General features: G+C 35.8%; 2 protein-coding genes across 2 annotated transcripts in view; both read left to right on the top strand.

Annotated features, from left to right (window-relative positions):
• The first annotated feature begins 6867 nt into the window (after positions 1-6867).
• Positions 6868-11462, top strand: mRpL30 (mitochondrial ribosomal protein L30). The gene is made up of 3 exons (XM_069840118.1): positions 6868-7088; positions 7370-7496; positions 10968-11462. Exons 1-3 carry the CDS (start codon positions 6976-6978, stop codon positions 11253-11255), a joined length of 528 nt encoding a protein of 175 aa, XP_069696219.1. The 5' UTR covers positions 6868-6975; the 3' UTR covers positions 11256-11462.
• An 8063-nt stretch (positions 11463-19525) lies between these two features.
• LOC138709381 (uncharacterized) overlaps positions 19526-25045 on the top strand; it is a 41727-nt gene continuing 36207 nt past the window's right edge. The window contains exons 1-2 of the mRNA XM_069840119.1: positions 19526-20076; positions 20781-20951. Of these exons, the coding sequence (XP_069696220.1) occupies positions 19663-20076; positions 20781-20951 (585 nt within the window). The 5' untranslated portion in view covers positions 19526-19662. The remainder of the gene's footprint in view (positions 20077-20780; positions 20952-25045) is intronic.

Genomic DNA, 25045 nt, shown 5'->3' on the forward strand with positions numbered 1-25045 from the left:
GAGCATTGTATATTTTAATATATTGTGCAGTTAAATAACAATGGAGCTTTGTTTTTTCTTTATTGTTTTTAAAAAAGAAATACTTTATTATGTCGATCACAAGGCAGTTCAATAATTTTTTGTGCACATGATAAAGGAATAGTTATACAATTGAAAAATATATAATTTGCCTAATGACAGTAGGTGGCCGTCATAATTATTGTATGATACGTGTACTTCCTATAAACAAAATACTGTAAAGATTTTGAAACAAGAAATAAGAACGGAGAAATTACTGATGTGCAAGGTGTGTCGAATCCACCACTGCACTTGATTTAGCAAAACAACTGTGTTACCCCTCGCCTGTCAAACAAACGAATGTGGGGTGAGTAGGATCGTTCCCTCCCTACTTTGCTGATAGTCCCCATAGCTGGTCTAATATAAAATGATATTCTTCATGAAATGGACTTTAAAGACATTACTGACATTGTTGCTGCAAAGAAAGCAAAGACAGTTTGTATATAATTAGCACTTTTCTTTTCTCTATGTAGCCTACTTCATTGTTAATATTACAATTGACGAATTTGTACATTTCCTCAAATATGCTGTGAGGCAATTCATATGGATTTCTGAAATTCCCACATGCATGCTATCCCAGGACCCTCACATACGTAAATCCGACTCTGGGAAATGATCATGTGACAGAAATGCAGCAAAAGTGACATGAAAAATTTAGGAAAACCTATTCCCCAGCTACTTCGTCAGTTATAGATCTCACAACAATCTTCTACAGATTGAAGGTTTGTATCAGTCCTTTGATGAGATGGTTGTAGCTATAGTCCATTTTTAAATAAGTTTGTAACTAATAATATAAATGTGACTGGAGGGTATTCTTGATGTGTTTATTTATTCAACATTTCGTATTGATAGTATCGTCTTCTACATTATTACATCATATGGTTGTCACATACCAGTTATGTACTAACACCATTTTACGTTGAAGTCTGGTGTAATGTGTATACTTTAAGTGATCATTAAATTCATCATACTGTAATCACAATCACTACATTGTAGTCATAATCATCATCACCATCACCACCATATCACACATCATGATCGTGGTTTTGAATTTTTCCAATGCCAGGCTGTTTTGACAATGTGATGCATGTTTTGTTTCTGGTACAGGTCTAGTTTAATGTTCTTCACTCAATACTGGAATCCCACAAAGTGTTCATCTAGTATATCAGGTCGCAAGAAGGTCAAACATGGGTTTATGTTAAACCAGGGCGACAGTCCCAGTTAAACCTCCAGTAGATGATTGTGGAGAAGGAGAAGAAGAAGAAGAAGAAGAAGAAGAAGAAGAAGAAGAAGAAATTATGATTATGATGATGAGTATTAATATATGTGCAATAAATGCGATATATTTCGATAACCAATATTGAGATCAAGTCTGTCTTGCTATGTTCATTCTTATATACACTGACAAGAAAACAGTTAATGAGTTCATGACGAAACTTCACCTCAAACTGTGCACACAGATCTCCATAGTATAGACTAGCTGCAAGGGAGTTAAACTTATTTCGATAGTTACATCAAGAATCAACTGTGCATAATTGGGGACAATAGTTGAGTTGTGAAACCCCACCCAATTACATGACATGCGAAATAAGCTTGTGCACTTTGCCAGTTGGGCACACAAGAGTTTGAGCACTATCTCAAGGCAGAGGGTACTCAATTTCTTATCATCTTTTTTTCAAGCTTAAAGTTAGGAGGCATGAGCAGCTAATTTATTTGTACTGTATTTGTCTAAATTTTGTGGAGCTCAAAAAAGTGCGCAATTTGAGGGGAGTTTTTGACTTGAAATCATTAATAGTTCATTGTAAATAAATATTCTATGAATGGGGGAATGCATACATGCATATTATTATGTTACTTTGTTCCTTTCTCTAACATATTATCTTACTCTTATTTGTTATACCAACTATTTTTTGCCAGCATCATCATTGTCGGTTGTCATCATTATCTCATCATCAGCAGCAGAAGCAGCAGCAGCAGCAGCAACAATAACAACACCTGCAAAATCTGTTCTCTCAATTTGAAATTGAAAGATCATTTTTTCATCATGACCTGACAACTCACACTCTGTCCTTTGGGTTTGTTTTTCTTCCTTCTACTATCACTGCTCCCATGTTCCGAAAACAGTTTTTTACCAAATTCTCCAAATAGATATTGAACAGAGTAGGTGATAAAGGACATCCTTGACGTACTCCTCTTCCAATTTCACTTCCATTTTAGGATATCAACGTCGAGAATCTTTGCTGAGTGCGATATTAGACTGATAGTCCTGAACTCCTTACATTTCTTGGCATTATTTTTCTGTACATCTTAATTACACAACACTTTACCATATTGACTCCTCATTACATTACACAAACACATCCCCACAGGAAAAACAAACAAAAGGCGCCAAGATCAGCAACAACCAGTTCTGAAGATGGCCAATAACAGGCTGAAACATGTTAACGAGGTAATGTAAAATTTAACACGAGAAAGATACATAATACGTTTTCCGAAACATTATTTTTCTTCGATATTGGAATCAATACTGTCTCTGTAAAATCTTCAGGCCATTCACCTTTCTCATATATTTCGTTGCATGATGATAGAACGCGTTTTCGCGTATCTTTTGAAATGTTTTTCCTCTCGCTTCCCCCATTAACATTGATGATTGAGGTTTTTCACACAATATTCATGGAAATATTGGCTATATGGGTTATGTATATACAATAATATAAAATAAAATACACTACGTTTTAAGGAAAATACATATTGCATTTTATTGCTTTAATTCAAATTGTCCAACTTCAAATAATGATCATCATGAACACTTTACCATAGATGAATTAAATGATGTTCTAAACCAGCACAAGAACAACAAAGCTGCAGGATGAGACAATATTAATATGGAAGTTTACAAGTATGCCAGCAGTGAATTCAAAGCACGACTATTAACATTGTATAACAGAATTTTAGACGGAGAAAACCCCACATAATTGGCATAAGGCTCTAGTAATACCAATTTTTAAAAAAGGAGATAGGAATGACTGTGAAAATTACAGAGGTGTTAGTCTTCTAAATTCAGAACATAAAATTTACACAAAACTTTTAAAACAAAACCTATATACATTTTATGAAACCAAATTAATGGAAGAAGAAAATGGATTCCGGAAAGGTAGATCATGTGCTGATGGGTACTTCACTCTAAAAATGATAATGGAAAAACAAAGAGAGTTTAATAAAGAGACATATTTGACTTTTATCGATTTTAAAAAGACTTTTAATAAGTTAGGTCTAATAGAGAAAAGTTATTTGAAATCCTGATCATGTTCCAAACCAATTAATAAATGCAACCATAAATTATATTGTGAAAATTATATTTCAGTAGCCTATGTACTGGAAACAATCAAACTGAGTGTAAATCAATCACTCAAGGTGTTTGACAAGGTTGTAGCCTATACCCATTACTATTTACTATATATATGGATCATATGATTAGAAACTGGAGAAAAATAAAACATGGTAGTTTGAACATCAATAGAAATTTTAAAGTTAGATATATTAGTCCTTCTGTTTACAGATGATATAATATTATTAGCAGATTCTGAAGATGGAAAAATGTTCTGTTTTTCAATTACAACTCATTTCTGAGGAATACAGGATGGAAATTTCAGTTAATAAAACTAAAGTAATGGGATTCATTGGAAAAAATAATCTCCGCAGCAAAATTTACGTTTGTAATAAACCTGTAGAACAGGTCTCATGTTTTTAATATTTAGGTCATCATTTGAGCTATGAAATTGAATTAGTACAGTACTTTGACTATGCAATAACCATTAATAACATTTTCAAACCTTCTCTTGTCCAAAAACATAAGCCTATAAAACATTGGCGAGACCTGTTCTCATGTATGGAAGTGAAGCTTGGACCATACGTAAATGTGATGAACACCGAATCACTGCCAATGAAATTAAGTTTTTAGAAGAACTGCTGGCTATACTAGATTAGACAAGAAAAAAATTTGGATATATTTAAAGAATTAAATATTGACCCAATTTTAGAGAAAATTCAAAATTATACACAGAAATGGAAATCTCATGTAGGTCTGCTCAGGATGCTTAGAACAAGGATATCACGCCAAGCACTAAATTACCGCCCTTTAGGAACAATAACTTTGGGCTGTCTGCTGAAATGATGGAGTGAGACCATAACAGGCAACCAGGCTTAATACGTGATGATGATGATGATGATGATGATAATAATAATAAATAAGGAGGAGGAGCAGAAGGAGGAGAAGAAAAAGAAGAAGAAGATAGGGGTGTTTTTAATATTCACCCCAATTTTGCAGTTGCATCGTTGTTCTTCCAGAACAGCGATATTTATATTGGCAAAGATCATGACTATGTTTCACTTTGCCCAGTCAATAAGAAAGGTCATGAGTCACCATTTTAAAGGAGTGATAAGCATGCCATAAATGTCTCCTGAAAATAAAAGCGGCTACACACGGTCCAATCTGCAGGGCGGTTGGGTCGGATGATCTGGTTCTGCTTTCCACATGACCCAACCTGCAGTAGGCTGATTCGCTCCGTTGTGAAAAGATATAGCATGGCTCCTTCACTTTCCAAGTTTCAAAAAGTTGGAATTGCATTGAGTTTATTGTCACAGAACGATAAACAGATAGAAAAAAGAAAACAAGTGGCTAAAAAGTGGTTATTAGAGAGAAAAAAATATTAAGTATTAAAGAACTAGAACCAGCAGATTTTAAAAACTTCCTTCGAATGGATAATGATACTTTCAGTGAACTGCTTCATATGGTGGCTCCTTTAATAAAAAAAAAAAAAGCAAGATACTGTAATGAGAGAAAGTGTTAGTGTACAAGAGAGATTAATTGTGACTTCAAGATTTTTAGCAACCGGGGCATGTTCTCAATTTTCTTTTTTAAAATAGACACGTTCGCATCCTCATCGACCTCTTTGTATTTTTCAAGAATAATTTCTGAAGCCTGATTACGCATATCTCTGTTGAGATAATTTGCGTTTGAAATGCCCCATAAACAAGGCATATCTTTATACAGTTCAAAAATACCCCTCCAGACTTCTTTCTCCTTTCCTTTTCCGTCATTTTTCACGTCGCACTCACTGTCATTGCACTCAATCCTTCATAAACGCCACTTCTGCAAGCTGCAACTGACAAGAAATCAGTCCGATCGTGCTACACATGACCCAGCTTGCAGGGTGTTGGAATGAGGGAATCGAGAGATTGGGTGGTTGTCCGAACCAACCACCCAAGAAGAGTTTTGTTGTCCCAGCAAGCCTACAGACCATCCGATTGGCAGGGTCTCTGCAAATCGGATCCTGCAGATTGGGTCATGTGTAGCCACTTTAAGGGACATTTTTACTATCGACATTCTCTGTAAGGAAATTGAAGTTAGAAGTTATTACAAATGGTATTAAGTAAGATAGAAACAACAGAGTTAACAAAAGAAAGAACACTATTCCCTTTGAACAATGTTTATTCATGCCAATTCATTTACTTCACTTCACAGTGCTCTACACTTAGGCTATCTTTTTGTCTAACAGTACCGGTATCGTACCCTTCAGGCATAGTTCATTCATATTAGTTTGCTGATTTCAAAATCAAATATTTTCGAAAAATTTCAACATTCATTTATGAAGTAAACATCAGTTAGAGAAATCATTTATTGTTACATTATGATTAAAATACGGGACTTTTGTGTGTCCCAACAAAAAATACGGGGACTGTCCCATTTTTTTTAGGGACATATGGTAAGCTTATTAAAACCTCGGGCTTTGATGTAAGTCTGTGATCCCTTTTGCCTTATAAAAAGATACCTCAGCTTAATGTCACTAAGCTATCCCCTCATTTAATCCACCTAACCAATAAAGAACGTAGGTACGTGACAATGTTAGTGGGTTAGTTGAGAGGATTATTTAAGGGATATGACATCATACCTTTGTATCGTATCTTTAAAATTACCGAAAAAGAAAATAAAAAAGGTAGGTGCAGCTTGTAAAAAACGAATATTATTTCTGTTATATAGGTCTTTGTATGATGTTCTGAAACCGAAGTCCAACATTTCAAAGTTTTAAAACTATATTGTTATGGTAATTTTAACTTAATATTATAGTTTGCAGTGTAAGAAAAGTGTGTATGTGTCTAATGCCTACCCACTTCACTTAACGTGGTTCGGGTTCCACATACTCCAGATAGATGGCAAGACTATGACCCATTTTCAAGTTGCACACCACTTTGGCAGGCCATGTTATGCATGATTTGTATCTGTGAAGAGTTATGTCATGTACTAGGTGAGTGTATGTGTAAGTGTATTGTAGGGAATGGGTGAGAATGATGGTGAAGGGAGAAGGGGAAACTGGTGCAGACATGTAGTCTACTCCTGTCGAATAGAACCAAGGGGGCCGCCAGGCATAACGTCCCCATCCGACAGGACGAATCACTATCAACAGTGACATATCCCTTCTCTTCATATGCACTGCGGAGAGATTTGGAATTTAACCCAGGCATATTGGTGCACAATCTAGTGATTTTAAGTTGTACACCGCCGTCTCTCTCAGTCCTGAGGTAGAAATTTTACATGAAAATTTCTGACCCCGTCGGGAATCGAACCTGGGCCGGCTAGTCTGGAGGCAGACGTGTAAGAAAAGTAGAAAGGACAAATTTTAATTATGAAGGGTGGGATCTTGATTATATTATGTGATCTCTACCAGACCAACCACGTGGGTAATGTCGATAACGATGTTCGCTACTACAAAGTTAATGTTGGCAGTAAATCACACAGGTATACCAACACAACATTTGCGCGGCACTTCCATCTTGAATATAGTTACAACTTCAGATCGTTATTCTTTTGGCAAATATTAACTTTTAAGTGTAAATAAGTTATTGCCTTTTAATGCAAGCATGTTAGGAAGAACTGTTCGAAACACTGTAAGACTTAGCTATAGTCAAATAAGAACAAAAACTACTAGATGGCCTGGAGGTATAAAATATCATGGTTTTACATACTATCCTAGGTGAGTATAGTATGGCATAACCTCAACTTAAAATTAATTATTACAACACTTGAATGATCCTGTAATGTAATTGAAACGGTGCGCGTTGGCGTTGTTAAAAGACATGTGTTGTAATAAATAAAAATATATGTTTACAGCACAATTGTTAAGCAACGCCTATACTCTGAAACTAACCTAACATTACATTGATATACTCTGAAAACTAATCATTGTGTCGCTCACTTTCATTTGTGTACAATTTTCATTCATTTAGTTACCACGGTGTTTATTTAATGTGTTAGATTTCCCGATGAAAAGGACCCTCCATATGAGCCGACAAAACTATTTATGGTGCAGCGTGTGAAGCCAGTGAAAGGAAATCCATACTGGGACAAGAAGTTACTGAAAGAGCTTCGTTTAGATGGCAAGGTGAGTTTTTTTCACCTTTACTATTTAGCTTAGTTTACCTCCTTTGTTATTGATTCATTCACTGCCTATCGTTTGCAGCAAGAGTTAGACTATCAAATTTCCTTGGACTTCAGTACAGTGTAAAACATTATAGGCCTATCTTGTACCGGTACGGTATCATTTAATCCATGTGTAATGTATCAGTGAAAAGGAAAACAGCTGTTGTGGTTTGTCTCAAAGAACTACTGGTAGTCCTATTTAAGTTGGAGTATGGTTCTCGTCATACAGTATTCCAGCTGATATATTCAGCTTCAGGGTTTGAAAACAGTTGCAATATTTGCCATTTTATTTGGAAGCTCATTTTCTATGATGAAATAGTTGAGGAACTTTGTATCATAGTTTACTGATCTCAGAATAATTCTTAGGAGTCTTTTATCATGTTTATTTTATCAGTTGCTTACTTCGAATAATATAGGGTACTGAGTATGTGGTTTTACTTTTCGGCAACGAATACTTTTCACAGAATAACCTAGAACTGATCACTTGTTGCACATAGCTAGTAGTGAATAGATGTATCACCCATATATTGTTCACATCAGATGTTACGAGTGAACGAATCACCATTTAAATATAAAACACTGTTGTTAATTATGTCGAAATACGATCTCCTTCAACAATAATCTCTGTCTCCACTGAAACTAAAAATGCTTTCTTGCTGGTGTGATCCAGGCCCCAAAACACCCATTGTCCAAAAATTTGCACCTGGACCTCTCGAGCAAACTGAAGTACCGGTACTTAAATTACATATGGCATCAGCATGTGCTATTATGGCGGTAATACTACATATAATAGGTATGAATAGTTCTAGGTTATTCTGTGGAAAGTATTGGGTGCCAGAAAGTAAAATCACGTGTTTAGTAATTACTCCATTCTATACGTAGTATGCAATTGTTGCAGAAAAAATTATGCCTTCTTTGGTCTAGTTCTGTAGAATTACCATAAATAATAAAAACTTCATATTGTTAATTGCATAATGATTGGCAAAGCCAAGATTTTTATGACTGAAAGGTTTTCTAAAAGCTTATTTAGAAAGTGAAAAAATAGAAATAACTTAATAAAGAGTACGTAGAGTTTATTGCATAATGATTAACAGGGCTCACATTTCGATGGCATAGAATTTGGTTAAAAGTTGTTTGCTCATAAATAATTTTGTAGAGTACAATATGATTGAAAATTCGAAACTTTTTACATGTGAATGTGTTCTGTGCAAGTAATGCTCTTTATTGAACCTTTTATCTGCTGCTGTGTTTACTTCTTACATTTTACATAAAGTGATTGATAGTAATCAGTTGAAAAAAATATATATCGTTGCTGATTTCAGAAACAAACTGATTTAATAAATGGGTTACCTTCATAATATATTCTTAAATAATATAAACATATTAGCCTACAAATGAAAAGACTTTTAACAAGTAAACTCTTGTACAGTGAGGTCACAAAATGGACGTACCCCCATGTATTACGATGGGTATGGTTGATTGACTGATATGGACATGTACCTGATAGTTTAACAATCCAAGACATTGGTATGAAGACCTTCATTTTCATAGCACAGCTGAATTCTGCGCCATGTCCTGGCAGATGTTTTGCAGAGATAATCAACGGTCACTTCGTTGAAGACATCTTCCACAGCTGCTCGTAATTGTGCCATTGTGTTATGGCAGTGATTTTGCACTTTGTCCCTGATGAACCCCCAGAGAGCATTATCAGTTGTTGTGAGTTCGGGACTTCATGGAGGCCAGGCAAAAGGATTTTGCTCATCTGGAGATCCTCTTCCAATCCACCAGTTGGGAAAGGTTGTATTCAGGTATCGGACTGTGGTCAGCCATGTTTGTTTATAACTGCATGGTTACCATGGTACCAATGTAAACATGGGGGTACAAATATTCACATTCAACATTCACAAAGCAAGTGAAAGTAAGAACACATCTGGGGTACGCCCATTTTTTGACCTCACTGTATTCTATTAAATATGAACATAAATTTGCAAATAGGCACGTTGGCTTCAATAACAATCTCTACCCCGTCCCACTGCAGTCTCTGACCATTTAATTGCATTGGCTCTATATAAATAGGAATTTTCTAACAACTTAGGTAAAGAGGGTAGGCTACAGTGTTTATTTGAAGCCTACATAAACTTGCTGTGACAACTGTGTGATAGAAAATCATGTTTTGAGTATTCGTGTTTTTACTAGATATAAAAAATACCCTACAGGCCTAAGTACAGAAATATCTCCAAAGAACTAAACAGTGATGCAAATAATTCCAAAAATAATATTGAAATGACTGAAAAGTAACACATTTATGCTCGACCATGCCGAAATGTAGTAATTATACACCTGGTAGCAGCCCTTTAATGGACCTCATTAAAGTAACCTATTCATTAAAGTTCAGGTGTTCCACCAATCAGAAAATAGCATTGTAGCAATATGAAAGTGCAAGTATCGATTATTCTCGGATATGCAATCGAAAGACAACTAGCGAAATGTCACGGAGGCTGGAAATCCAATACATCGCAGAAGGTTATGTTGAAGAATCGATCCAAAATAAAATTGAAATCTCAAATACAATATTAAACTTAGTCGAAAAAAACAACACACAAATTAACATCAATTCACCGTCATTTTCCAGCCTTTCACAAAGCACATTCCCGCAAATTCATTTCACCAATTACACAATAAATCACCTACAGTTGAAATAAAGTCAGTTCTGTTACTATAATAATTAGCGTTAATTGTAAATAATATTCAAATAAATTCAATTTGTCATCTCGTTTTTCAATGTCTAATTTAATTTCAATGTTATATCAAGATTAATGTTTATTTTGCTCTCTACCTAAATATTACAATTAGATTTTGAAAAGGAGCAAATAATTAAGGTTTAAAGTCTTAAGGGTTATCACGATTGGTTTAAACATGCACTAAAACAAGACGTAAGTGCAAGTTTGAACCAATAAATTATTGAGATTTGCGATAGATTAATTAGTTTAGGAAATTGTATATTTATTATGTAGAACTACATTTGTATATAGATCTTTTGTTAAATTATTAAGTTTTGTACTTTTGTGAACAATATCAATAAAGCTATCTATCTATCTATTTTGCTCTCTAGATTATATCAAGGTCAATGTGGACATTTGTTTGTCGGAAAAAATCAATACTTTCGCGTCTGCGCACATCTCACAATTTACGAGCTATTGCACAAGGTCAGTTCCGCTTGCGCTGGTTTCATAAACAAACATACTCGCGTCTTAATTACTGCCATTATAGGCTCGTTGCATAATGTACTATTATACATTATGGAACAATGAACAAGTTCATGTACATAGTTTTGTCTGTAATGCACTAATGTAAAGATAACATGTAATCAGCATGGGGCTCTGATCATTGGAAATCCTCTTTATGAACTTTAACTTTTTATTATGCATTTCAGCAAAATGATATTGCCATTGTCAAGAATATCCCGGAAGTAAATGCAAAGCTATGGAAAATAAAGCATTTGGTGAAGATAACACCAATACAGTGCCCCAATGGGTTACCAGAAGAAGGCGATTATGATGGCACCTGTTTAACACCATTTGGAGAATTTAAAGTGTCTCCGCGACTAAAAGTTGATCCAGAAAAAATTGCAGCAACAGAGGAGTTCGTGAAGGATAAGAGAAGGGTGGATGGTGAAACTCTCCGCAAACTTCTGAGACTTAAGTGGTTAATAGGATGGTGAAGTTTGTAGATACCGATTACTATTTATGAATATGTTTGGGAAGTCTGTCTAGGTCAGTGATATCAAGTACTTGTAAATGCTGTGTACCTGTTACTGGCTTCTGTAATACAAGATAAGAAATACACTATAGGAATCATTAGTAATATTATAAATTTTTTATTTGTTCTGAATGAATGAGTGAAATAATAGAGAGCATAATTTCTTTCAGTGTTTATATTATTTGTAAGAGTAGATAGATTGGAGATAATATTATACAGACTACATAAAATACAATTGAATACCCCTCCCCCCCTGCTGGAATAAAGCTATAAGGTGTACTGTTTCTCTATGTACTTACACCCTTATTTCTGAGGGGTATTTAATTGTTGGTTGAGAAATGAATTCATACGAGGGTATACAGTGGTAGCTTGTTATATAATTTTTTTTTATGCTCGACCATGCCGAAATGTAGTAATTACACACCTTTAATGGACCTCATTAAAGTACACCTATTCATTAAAGTTCAGGTGTTCCACCAATCAGAAAACACCATTGTAGCAATATGAAAGCGCAAGTATCGATTATTCTCGGATATGCAATCAAAAGACAACTAGCGAAACATCACGGAAGCTGGAAATCCAATACTGTCGCAGAAGGTTATGTTCTGTTACTATAATAATTAGCGTTAATTGTAAATAATATTCAAATAAATTCAATTTGTCATCTCATTTTTCAATATCTAAATCAATTTCAAGGATATATCAAGATTAATGTTTATTTTACTCTCTAGATTATATCAAGGTCAATGACATTTTTGTTTCTCGGAAAAAATCAATACTTTCGCGTCTGCGCACATCTCACAATTTACGAGATATTGCACAAGTTCAGTTCTGCTCCCCAGTCAGATAAGAATAACATGAATACTTATGAATAATTTCAAGTTAGAAATATGGTCGAGCATAAAAAGTCGTATGAAACTTGCCTATAATGATAATTAAGACGCTCGTATGAAAATTATGAAACAAGCACAAGCGAGTTTCATAAACATACTCGCGTCTTAATTACTACCATTATAGGCTCGTTGCATAGTGTACTATTGAATAATAGAATTAAAATAATGTAATTTATGCGTTAATATCACATTTTACAGCTTGTACAATATCAAAGCAGTATTATTCACAAATTAATAGGGATATAAATTACACTACCAGTAGTATAACAGTAGAATAGACATACAGTGGAGGCCAAATCTCCTGAAGTTTCGCGAGAGCCAATAACGTGCAAGCGCGATGTTGTCAAACCTACAGATAGGGTGATGCGTGGTCCACCGAACTTGCCTGGCGGGAGAGATGAGCGGCCGGTGTTGAAAACAGATTCCGTTCTCAATAATCACAATCAATCTTCTTAATGTATCCAGCTGTTTGCTGACAACATAAAGTCCACTATAGTCCACTGTAGTATATTCAGTTGTTGTTTTTCACGAGAAGTGAGGGGTATTTTGATCAGTGTTCATTATAGATGCTGTTGCTAGTAGCCAGAGTAGGGGTGTAGTCAATATATACTGCAGGGCTTTGTCTTCTGCAACTGGTACTGATGATTTTAATTTACTTCTTTTGTGGTTTATGGATGGACAGTATAGAAGAATGTGTTCCAGATCTTCATCATGATTATTACACCACAGACAAGTAGGTTTATCAGAAATGTGAAATCGATGTAGGTACAATTGTGTAACAATGTGACCTGTTCTGGCTCTTGTTAAAAATGTTTGAACATGTCTGGGCAAGTTTTTGTACATTTCCAGGTCATTTGGTTTCTTTTGTACAGACTGTAAAAATTTTCCTTTGTCAGAAGAGAGCCAGTTGTTGATCCATAGGTTTGTAAAATGAGAAGCAAAAGCACTGGCTAGAGACATCACTTGAAGAGGTCTTGGTTGCAAATATTTTGCTTGTTTTGCAATATTATCGACTTTCTCATTTCCAGGTATACCACTATGACTAGGTATCCATTGAAATGTTATTTCCTTTTGGAGTTTTTTAGTTTACTTGTTTCTGAATTGGAATAATTCTATGTATGTATAGGTTTGGTACATATTTAATTATATTAAATATAGCTCCCGTGGAGTCTTTAGAAATTTGAGTAACACACGGAAGAGCAGCATCAATAGCTAGCAATTCAGTGTCAAGACTGGAGGAGGATGAACATGGTAGGAAATAACTTTCTTGATATTTTGGAATATAATACCCTGCTCCTGATGTCCCATTATTAGGATTTAGACAGCTATCTGTATAAATTTGAAGGTGATCCTTATATGTGCTGCAGGGTAGTTCCATGGCATCTAACTTAAGAATGTATGGAGGATCATTTTTGGAATGATTTCCTGGAATTTGTATGCTATGTTCTCCATTTCCATGGAGGAATTTCGTTCACAACTGGAGTTTTAGCAATGAGTGTGTCTGTTATATAGAATGGTACTTCTTCTTTTTTTATTTTATAGAAATTACACAGGATAGCACCTGACAGTTTGAAGAACATCTGAGATCTGGATCCAATTTTAAATGTATTTTTAGATCCTTTTGTAATATATAGTGTCTGGTTGAATATTACATTCAATTTCTAGGGCAACAGTTGCTGTGGCTTTTGGTACTCCTAGGCATAATCTTAAGGCTGAGTTTTGAAGAACAGAAATTTTTTGTAGATGAGTTACTGATGCTCCTCCCCATATTTCACATCCATAGGTCAATTTTGATCGTATATAAGCATTATAAAATAGACGCATTGTTGTGATATCTGATCCCCATTTCCTATTAGCTATGATCTTCAAGAGATTTAATCGTGGTAGACACTGTGAAGCAACATTGGTTAAATGTGTTTTCCATAAAAGTTTTTCATCAAAATTTAATCCTAGGAACTTAGGATCTCAATAACAAAACAGTGTAATACAATAATAAATGAAAATGGTTATTACAAACAAATTATTGACTTCCCTGACAAGACACAAAGCACATCGAATACCTACACACAATACAAATAGAAATTGAACTGGCTTCCTTGGCTCTTGTTTTATAATTTATTTTCGATCAGATGTTTATGTTGCCGAATGGATATTGTTTACAGTTAATAGTCTCGGTGCTTTCTTATCGACACGCAGCTGTGTAAATATCACTGGAGGAAGACCATAAAAACTATGAATCAGTTGGAACGGGAATAAGACGCATAAAATTCAAACCGCTTGGCATAGAAATGAGATTTTTATTTCTACTGTACTCGAAAAAATAATGTCATTCAACCTAATCACATGTAGAGACCCTGTCACGAAGTACTTGTCCGAGTGCACATTTTATTTTTATAAGCAGCGTCAACAAATATCCGTACACGGCAATGCAGCACTGTTGCTACTGACTATTACCGTATAAATAAACGTGCCCCAAACTTCAGGAGATTCGAACTGTACTGTAGTGCAGCGGTGTAATATAATGTTGTCAGAACACAGGAGTAGCCACAATACAATAATTACAACAAAGAACTAAACACAATCAAATACATAGCACAAGAAAACGGATACAACCTTAACATAATAGACAACATAATACGTAAGACAAAACAAAACGACAAAAAACAGAAGAATACAACACAAACACAAGAACACAAAAAATACATCACACTAACATACGAAAACGAAAACACACATAAAATTGCAACCTCATTCAAGAAATTAAACTACAACATCGCATACAAATAACACTATACAAAAACATCTCAACACACAAACAACACAAACAAATACAACCACACAGGCGTATACAAACTCAAATGTAACACCTGCAACAACTTCTACATAGGACAGACAGGCAGATTATTTCAAACATGTTACAAAGAACACATCACAGCCATAACAAAATTACAAAACACCTCCACATATGCAGAACACATCACAAATGCCAACCACACCTACAGAGACATCAACACAGACATGGAAATACTGCACATCCAACCAAAAAGCCAGAAACTCAACACAGTAGAACAATATGAAATATACAGACACACGAAAACACACCCCATCGATATTCTCAACACATAACTCAATTTCAAAACACATACACTCTTTGACTCTACACTACGAACGCACCCACACAGGAAACAAGAGGCGCCAAGACCAACAACGACCAGTTCTGAAGATGACCGAAAATAGGTCGAAACATGTTAACAAGGTACGTTAAAATTTAACACGAGAAAGTTCTTATCATACATATTCCGAAATAATTTGGTATTTCATTACTGGTAGGGTTACTAGATTATTTTAATGAAATTCAGGACATAATTGTTTAAAATATAGGACATTGTAGAATAATTTAGAAAAACTGAACACAATATCTAAAATACAACTATGGTAAAAGGTGTATATCATAATATACATTTATTTTTATGTTTTCTTAAAATATTCATTCACACAAAGAATGACAACTATCAATGACTCTCACCAATTATACACAAGACATTAAACTGCTTTGAAATGTAATCATGAAACTCTGCCAAAGTTTTTAAAATTTAGTCTCGTGTTAAAACAATGTCAGACATTATAAAAAATCTCGTTATAAACATTTCATTAATTGTAGTAATACAGTAGCCCACATGGCTCGATTAACACTGAAACATAAAAATTATTTAATAAGCTTTGTGATAGCAACATACAGGCCTATATTGGTGAGGACAAATAAGGCATTGTGCTTCGTGTTCATTTCCTCTGCTGTAAATACGTATACTTCTTCGCTGAAGCAGCAGTGAATTTTTATATTATCTTTTTGGCATCTTGGCACATGTGTTACAACTGAACTGTTGTTGTTGTTTTCTAATGCCAGGCATTTGACAATAAAGTCATTTGACCTCTTGCACTCCAATATTTTTCAAAGATATTATCATCGTCAGCCACTGAAGCACAGATTTTGAGGTGTTCCGAATCCATTTCTTGGTTTGAGTTGCACAATGGGCAGTTAGGGGACTGATATATTCCAATTCTATGCAGGTGTTTGGCTAAACAATCATGGCCTGTTGCCAATCTAAATGCAGCTACAGACGATTTTCGTGGTAAATCGGGAATTAACTGTGGATTATGATGCAGAGAGTTCCATTTTTTCCCTTGAGATTGTGTTATCAAATTTTGTTTGTTGAAGTCTAAGTATGTAGATTTAATAAATCTGTTCACAGAGTAATATGTAGATTTAGTAACAGGTCTGAAAGTAGCAGTGCTGCTCTTCTTTGCTAAAGCATCCGCATTCTCGTTTCCCAGGATTCCACAATGGGATGGTATCCATTGGAATACAATTCTTTTATTGAGTGATATTAATTGAGAGAGCATTTTAGTTATTTCTGCTGTTTGAGATGAAGGTGTGTTTAGAGACTATTGATAGAGTAGCTGCTTTGGAGTCTGACAATATAACTGCATTCTTAAATTTATTAATGTGGCATAGAAGATTCCTGAGACTTTCACTTATTGCAACGATTTCTCCATCAAAACTTGTTGTTCCATACCCAAGAGATCTATAAAGTGAGAAGAGACAGCATGTGACACCTGCACCGGCACCTTGGTCTCTGGAGATCAAGAATCCGTCGGTGTATAAATGAAGCCAGTTTTGTGGAGGTACCTAATAATAATTGTTTCTAAAGACAATTGTTTCATTATTTCAGTGTTTACTTCTGATTTCAGTATTTCTTCTGTTAAATTTAGATTATATTCTATATTTAATAGAGTTAAAGGGTTTGGCTTAATTTGTAAGTTTTCTTTTAAATTCGGGATATTGATTTTCTGTTTTAATTCTTGAACTAGTATTCTTATTAAGTTCCATGCTCCAGCATTCTGTGAAGGCTAAAAACAATTCACCAGTAGAGTGCCTATATTGCTGTCCAATCCAGTACGTTTTCGAGGGCCATTGCACTGCTGCGACATCTTTTGTGCACTGCCATGATAACAAAGACAATATGACAATAATCTTTGATGATTGCCATGTTGCTGTGGTGAGTTGCGGTTAATTCTGCTGTTTTTCGAGTCACTAATCCATTTTAAAACTCACGAATGTTTATTTCTCAAAATCTAGGACATTCAAGATTTTTCAGAAATTCCTCCTGGATGCCAGACAGATGGTTAAAATGTAGGGCATGTTTGGATTCTCCAGTAATTATCAGTACTGGCACTTCAAATCTGGGTAAAATATGAACTGTAGAAAACTCTTTCTGTTCAAATAAATCCCTGGCAGGAACATGTCTAATTGTAAGTTTATAACATTTATAATACGTCTTTTTTATTTATTTTTTTATTTTATTGGGTTATTTTACAACGCTGTATCAACATCTAGGTTATTTAGAGTCTGAATGAAATGAAGGTGATAATGACGGTGAAATGAGTCTGGGGTCCAGCACCGAAAGTTACCCAGCATTTGCTCGTATTGGGTTGAGGGAAAACCCCGGAAAAAACCTCAACCAGGTAACTTGCCCCGACGGGGATTCGAACCCGGACCACCTGGTTTCGCGGCCAGATGCGCTGACCGTTACTCCACAAGTGTGGACTAATACGTCTTGTATGTAAAATTGAGTTCATTTTTCTACAAGACTCTGATCAATCAGAAAACAGTCACTGAATGTAATTCAACTATATTCAGGCCGTTGTAACCTTGCACATCAATAGCTTTGCATAATGTTAGTAGCGAGAGATGCGACGTTGCCACAATGACCACTCACTACACAATACCTGACTTAATTTTGCAGAGTGTGCTATTCTGCTCCATTAATTCTCATGATGATTATTATATAATTCCGTTATTTATTACTGTTCTCTTAGACAGAACTAAAGTTTTTGATGTCTGTTATATTACATTATCTGCAGGAATGTAGGGATCTCATGCTCGTAAAATTGACGAGTCATTCACACCAATGATGATGCCTGACTATGCAATGGACTCTCACTACCTGAGTTACCATTTTCTGAACGACGATTTTTTTTTTTTTTGCGATATTTCTCAGCAGTGCTACAAATAACTTATGTAACGCTAACACACACTCTACACACGTGGTAATAGCACAGTATGTAGCAAACTGACAACACAGCAGAGCTCCACATAGCAGCTGACAGAAAATGCTATGTTCTGATTGGTTCAGAAGGCCACCACACAGCACTATTCAATTTTTTCGTTTAAAGAGTTTCCTATGCAAATAACAACTGTCAAGAGCAAGGTTACAATGGCCTGGGTATAACTCAATATATACTTCCATACTGACACTCTTTCATTCTAATGATACTTGCACCATACGAAAATTAACATAAATCTTTTCAATAAAGAAGAGGGACATGCTTAAATAAGAAAAAGCAGTGAGTAGAAATGTAATGTTCAGACAAACTTCAAGAGAGGGAGAAGAAAAATAGGAACGGAGGCTACTGAAATGGCTTTTAAAGAACCCAGATGTTCATTACTGCCCTTGCATAAGCCTGATATTGGTCCCATCCTGAACAATAATCCAATCTCTAGCATCATATCTCACCTCCCTCCAAAAGCCATTTTAATATCCTCCCACCTACGTCTCAGCCTCTCCGAAGGTCTTTTTCTCTCAGGTCTCTTTACCACTCTATATTAATTTCTCGAGAGGAGGACTAATCGATAGTGATCGCTACTTTGTTCATGTAAGTGTGGATTCTTTAGTTATAACTTTTATGAATAGATGGCGAAGAAAACAGTCAGTGTCGCCAACAGTGCGTAAATATATCCGTATTATAAAATTAAAAATTTGATCTCTCTCTAATGATTGTAAAAAAAAAACACTAGATTTAGCGGGAAACCCCTGATACTGTCAATTATAATAATAATTTATACTTCACCATAATCAACATTTTCCTAGCAGAAGTTTGTCAATTTGTGATATATTTGGTTCTGACTTACCCCATGGTTAGAAAGTTCACCTTCACGATAAGAAAATTGTGAGTCAGATATCTCTGAACGCGTACTTTAAGTGAACAAAAAGATACACTTTGTTAAACGTCTCTGGCTGGACCAATTTTCTAAGAGATGTGGTACATTTTATTTTTGGTCCGTGGCGACCCTGAACAGCAATCGAACTATTCGATAGTATTGAACAATCGAATTGTTCGATAGTGGATTGTAGTGATCGTTGCTTACAAGCGTTGCAACGCTTACAAGTTACGAGATAGTGGCCATTTCTGTTTTTGTGCGAGCGCAATGTATGCGAGTGGTTATGATTATAATGAATAATAGGTTAGCATGGTGATTTATTTTATTTCTACCATTTCTCTTGATTGTAGATAGTGCGGGTGCAAGCGTTCAAGATTTGCTTGTTTACCACATGTACTAAATTTTAGTACTAAATGCAAAGTGGTTTGAAAACTGCAGTTATTTACGTGTAGAATAATTGTATTGTGAGGTACTAAATGGCTTCCGATAAATGTGAACAAGATGATATAGTTTCGGATAAACGCGACGACATTGCAAATGATACAAATGCCGGAGACTCTATTAGCGACAATGTAGTTAAGTCTGACGTTTGTGTAGCAGTTGATAGCTCATCGGAAGTAAAAGAAGATTCGGTGAAAATTGAATTGAAAGAAGTTGATGATGCATCCCAGAAAGAAGAACAAGCAAACAAGACCAGTACAAGCGCCACTTCTGAAAATAATACAGCGAACCAAGAAAGTAACAATTCGATCACAAAACAAGAAAATGAAAAATCAGAAACAACAGAAAATGATGAAAAAACGGAAGCTCCAACCGATCCAGGAAAGATGGACCCTGCCTGGGATGGTTATATACTTGCAGTGAAGGGCATCCTTCCAATAGACTTAGGGGTGAGTGAAAAACTAGTTATAACGCTTGTTTTTGAAAATCCGGGGATTTTTTTGTTATAGGATATCGCTTAATTTTCGTCAAGTTTGACAAACGATTCTGACGTCACAACATGACCGACGTAAACCAACACGACGAGTAAATAAAACTCACTGAGATATCACCTCAACTAACCCACTAACCTTTTCACATACGTCGACCTCATGTCACTGAGATATCACCTCAACTAACCCACTAACCTTCTCTCATAAGTTGACCTCATGTCACTGAGATATCACCTCAACTAACCCACTAACCTTCTCACATACGTCGACCACATGACATCACCCCATTCTCCAATCTAGCCAACATAGGCTATATTCTCATAAACACACTGCCGATATCCTATAGTCATATAGACCCAAATTATCTTAGATTTTCTCCTCCTACTCCTTGTTACAGTTTTCTTACAGCATCATTAACAAAACGTGGACATAGGAGGGTTTGTTTTCTGTAAAAATCTTGTACGGTACAATCGTAATTGTCTGTGAATTTGGTATATCAGCCTATGCGTGACTGGAAGAAGGTAAGCAAAATCATTTGCTCTAAACTGTTTACATAATATGAAGATGCAATTATGAGTCATTGAAGTAAAGTGAAATGTCGGATGTTGAAAAGTAATTACATGGTATAGCCTATTTGCATGTTTATTTTATTTTTTTTACAGGCTCTCAAGAAACTGTTGGTAAATTTATTGGGTGCTAATCGCCACAGGATCAGACCTCGTCAGAAAGATGACCAGGCCATTTATGTTCATTTTAAATGTGTAGATGATATGAGGGGAGCACAAAAGGCTCTTCATAATCAAACCTTTCTGAACAAGAAAATAACAGCGAATGTAAGTGACTAGTACTTTTAATGATTAACGTAAAATTACCTGAGTTAATTATGTTCATGGTTAATTAGTCCTACTAGATATGAAAATTGTAATTCTTGTATCATATTGTTATTGTGGTGACTTATTTTGTATGCAGTGTGAAGTAAGTTTATTTCGGTAATTATGGAGTTTCGACTACTTTTAGACAATTTTTTTCGAACTTCCATTTTATTCGTATTTTACCGTCGTAAAAACGATAGAAATATTTTCATTTGTCGGAAATCAACTAGCCTTTAACCTAACCTAAGGACTCGATTACTTAGGGCGTGTCTCAAAGCTACATTTTCAGCTGAAGTGAATTAGATTGTTGACTAAATAGCCGGATGTGGCATCAGAAGTTATGATCCAAAGCTACAAAGTGCATAGCAATGGAAGTACGTAGTACATGACATTTTTTTCGATTAATATACACACACCTAAAATGGGCTCTAACCTTAGAGAAATGCTGCTGCCCCTGTACGGAAGTGCGCCCCACAAAAAATTCGCAAAAAAAAAAACCTTTTAAGGGAACACTTCCGAACAGGGGCAGTGGCATTTCCCCTAAGGTTAGAGCCCAGTTTAGGTGTGTGTGTGTATTAATCGAAAAAAAAATGTCATATAAACATGCATCCTATTCTCAATTTCTGGCCCGTAATTTTTGATTAATACACACACACCTAAACTGGGCTCTAACCATAGAGGAAATGCTGCTGCCCCTGTTCGAAAGCGCGCCCGTCTAACCTAACCTATGTCAAGACAAAACAGTTCAGTAAATAGCAAACTACGATCACTTACCTCACATTAATGAAGACATGAATACATTTCTTCCAGTCCATAAAAAAAACAATGCATGCATTCACGAGCTGGATATGCCCTCTTGAACATCAACTCTGCTAAATGTTGAACATCCGTAAATACAACCTCCATACAAATCACCATCATGAGACATAGAACTACACGCTTCTTCCATCACCAGAACTAATCTCAAAGTGACAGAGACAAAATGAAAACAATTGAATTAATGTGAACGTCATCAAACATTGATTTATACATGTGCGCCTCGCGACACGATCTTGCGCGGACTTGGTTAATAAGAACCTAAACTAATAAAATCTAACCTTCGTAAATGCAAGATGTGTAACCAGAGCAAGAAGAGAACTGCTTGATTTGATCTGAAATGTACATGCGAAAATAAATTCATGTAAGGATCATGCCGGCCTGCATGAGAGATCAGCGCATGCACCAAAGCCAAATGGTTCCTGTTCTGTTATAAACATCAAACCTAAAATGGCTGACCACCACTTCCAGTCAGCCGATATCCGTAAGTACGTATATATAATAAATCTAAATTTTTTTCTGTTCACTTTCTCCAAGTGTTTCTACATTAGGAATAATACACTGAATAACAAAAAAACACTTTCGGCGGATATCTTGGTATCCAACAAGCGTTCTAAGACAATTGAAACATGCTGATTTCAAATATGCAAACCATTTGTCTCTATTACCCACCGTTCTTGAGATATACGACATCAACCATTATGTTTAACAACTCACAGACAGGAGTTTCAGCAGAGCATTTATTGCTACATAGGATACTAGTGAACATGACTCTAGCTAAGAAAATGGTGCAAATGCGCCACATGACACATAAGTATAGTAATAATATTTGAGTATCACCCTGTAAGTCTTGGAAGTGGCTGTCTGCAGTGATCTGTCTTATTTGTGGACCTATGAACACACCTTTCACTTTCGCGTAACTCAACTCTGAAAACTTATTACACAGGTACTGAAAAACATCAAAGTCGTTGTCTAGTGTCTTCACGAAATTCTTCATGAGCCCCAGCTGTATATGAAACGGTGACATATCTTTGTCATACTCAACCCAAGACACACGAAGGACGTTTTTACTTCCTGACTGCATTCTAACTCTGATCAGTCAATTCTTCTTTATGTAATGATTCTTTCTATCTCTGATGTCCCACTCCCAGATGAAGCAGGAGTACTTGGTATACCCTGTTTGCATTCCGACGAGAATAGTGATAATGATCACCATAGATCCACCAATTGTACTCATGATAGCGTATTTTTCCAAGAAGTAGCGACATGGTTTTGTACGTCTCTTTCAGGTGCTTAGAATATGAAACCAGTACAGTACTGATGCATATCTGTTTATGTTTATAAAAATATTATTTAATACCTTCAAACTTGTCTTAGATGAGTCTATGAACAGTCGCCATGCTTCAGTGCTGTGTTCCATCCCAAGGGTCATAAGATCTTGAACGTCCATGCAGTAGCAAGTAGTGTCACTCATTGCAAAGAACTTCACAAGTTCTTTGTGTCTGTGCCGAATGTGTAAAGTCGTTATATCCAGTGCAAAGAAATTAAATTCTTTACGACGTGAACCGAGCAGTTCAGCTTGGCCTTTTGTTAGTGCTAAGTCGCATACAAGATCGCAAAGTTCAAATGAATATCTTCTCCAGGTTGGTAGTAGTCAGAGTCTGAGTTATTGGTAGGAGATGAAAGAGGACTTTCTTCTTGCGTTTCTTCATTAACTGTGTATTTTGCTGGTGCTGTTGTATTGGACAAGTGACGGGATCATGTGGAATTGGTTTAGAAACTGAAGGAACATCTGGATATTTTACAGATTCACGAGTTTTGTAGGAGAATCCGATGACATTTGTCGAAAAGAAATAACAGTCTGTCGTGTGGTTGCTTGACTCACGCCATATCATAGGAACTCCAAATCCCAGATGGCTGTTGTTCTTCGCCTTCCTTATCCAACCGCACAAGTTGCATGCACAGGTCAAACAGATGAACTGTGGTGCCCACGACTTACCACTATCCACTTTCGAATCAAAGTATAGTTCATATGTTTTCCTAAGAAACAGCATAAAAGTCTTCCGATGGAATTTGTCTGTTACATAGCCATACATGTATCAAAACACATCTGGTGAAGTTCTACATCATCTGGAAAAACGACGAATGAAAAACTACATTATAAACAGTAAACATCGTGTCAGATATCTACCGCTTGTTTATCAGTGTAATTAGAAGGTTTTAAAATGTTAATTTCATAAAAAGCAAAATCAATAGAACCTAAACTAACCAAATCTAACCTTTGTATATGCAAGATGTGTAACTAGAGCACGAAGGGAACTTTTTGATTTGATCTGAAATGTGCACGCGAAAATAAATTCAAGTAATGATCACATTGGGACTACATGAGAGGTCTGCACATGCTCCACAGCCAAGATGATCCTGTTGCGAGCCCCTCCTGTATCCACTCCCATCGAAGTATAAAGACAAAGAACAGATCCTTGAATACCAGTACTGCAGTCCAATCGATCGACCAACTTTGGCACCCATTGTGAGCACAACTTCCGAAAATCCAGATAATCTGACTCAGTTGATAATTTCGTAGAGAATTGACTGAAATTTGTGGGAAATAGTGGAAAGCGACTGATCTCCTCATGAACTTTCTCTTCAACCTGTGCACCAAACCATCATTGACCTACTTACGGTTGCTTAGCAGATTGTCATGCTCATTTTTACGACTTCATTAAAAATTCTTAACCCATCTCTTGCCACTAAGTAACTTACGGCATATTCACCATATATCTCTCAAAATTGACAATGAATCAGTGGCGGCTCGTGGGTATTGAATTAAGTGGGCCTGCACGCAAAAATAAACCAAGCAACTTACTGTATTTAAAGATTAGTTCCATGCGCTTTGTCTTGTAGGTTGCAAACTTTTGAATCATCTGCTTATTAAAATCCGATATGTAGTTTAACATAGTCTTTACAATGGAAAACATAGCTAATGCGGTCAGTCTCTCTTCTCTCATCATATTTCTAAGATAGGATTTTACTCTCTTCAAACACGAAAAGCAACGTTCTGGTTCGGAAGTTGTCATCGGTATGGTGATAGCTATGCGTAGTAGCGTCACAACTTCTGAAAATGAGACCTGCAAGTTCTCAGATAGAAGAAACTGCAAGAGCTTGACTGTGTCACTGATATTTCTGAATTCTTGTTTCTGATACAAAACAGTGAGTTCCGTTTTTAGTTTGTTTTTATT

Source organism: Periplaneta americana, chromosome 11 (assembly GCF_040183065.1).
Source record: "Periplaneta americana isolate PAMFEO1 chromosome 11, P.americana_PAMFEO1_priV1, whole genome shotgun sequence".
NCBI classification, from domain to species: domain Eukaryota; kingdom Metazoa; phylum Arthropoda; class Insecta; order Blattodea; family Blattidae; genus Periplaneta; species Periplaneta americana.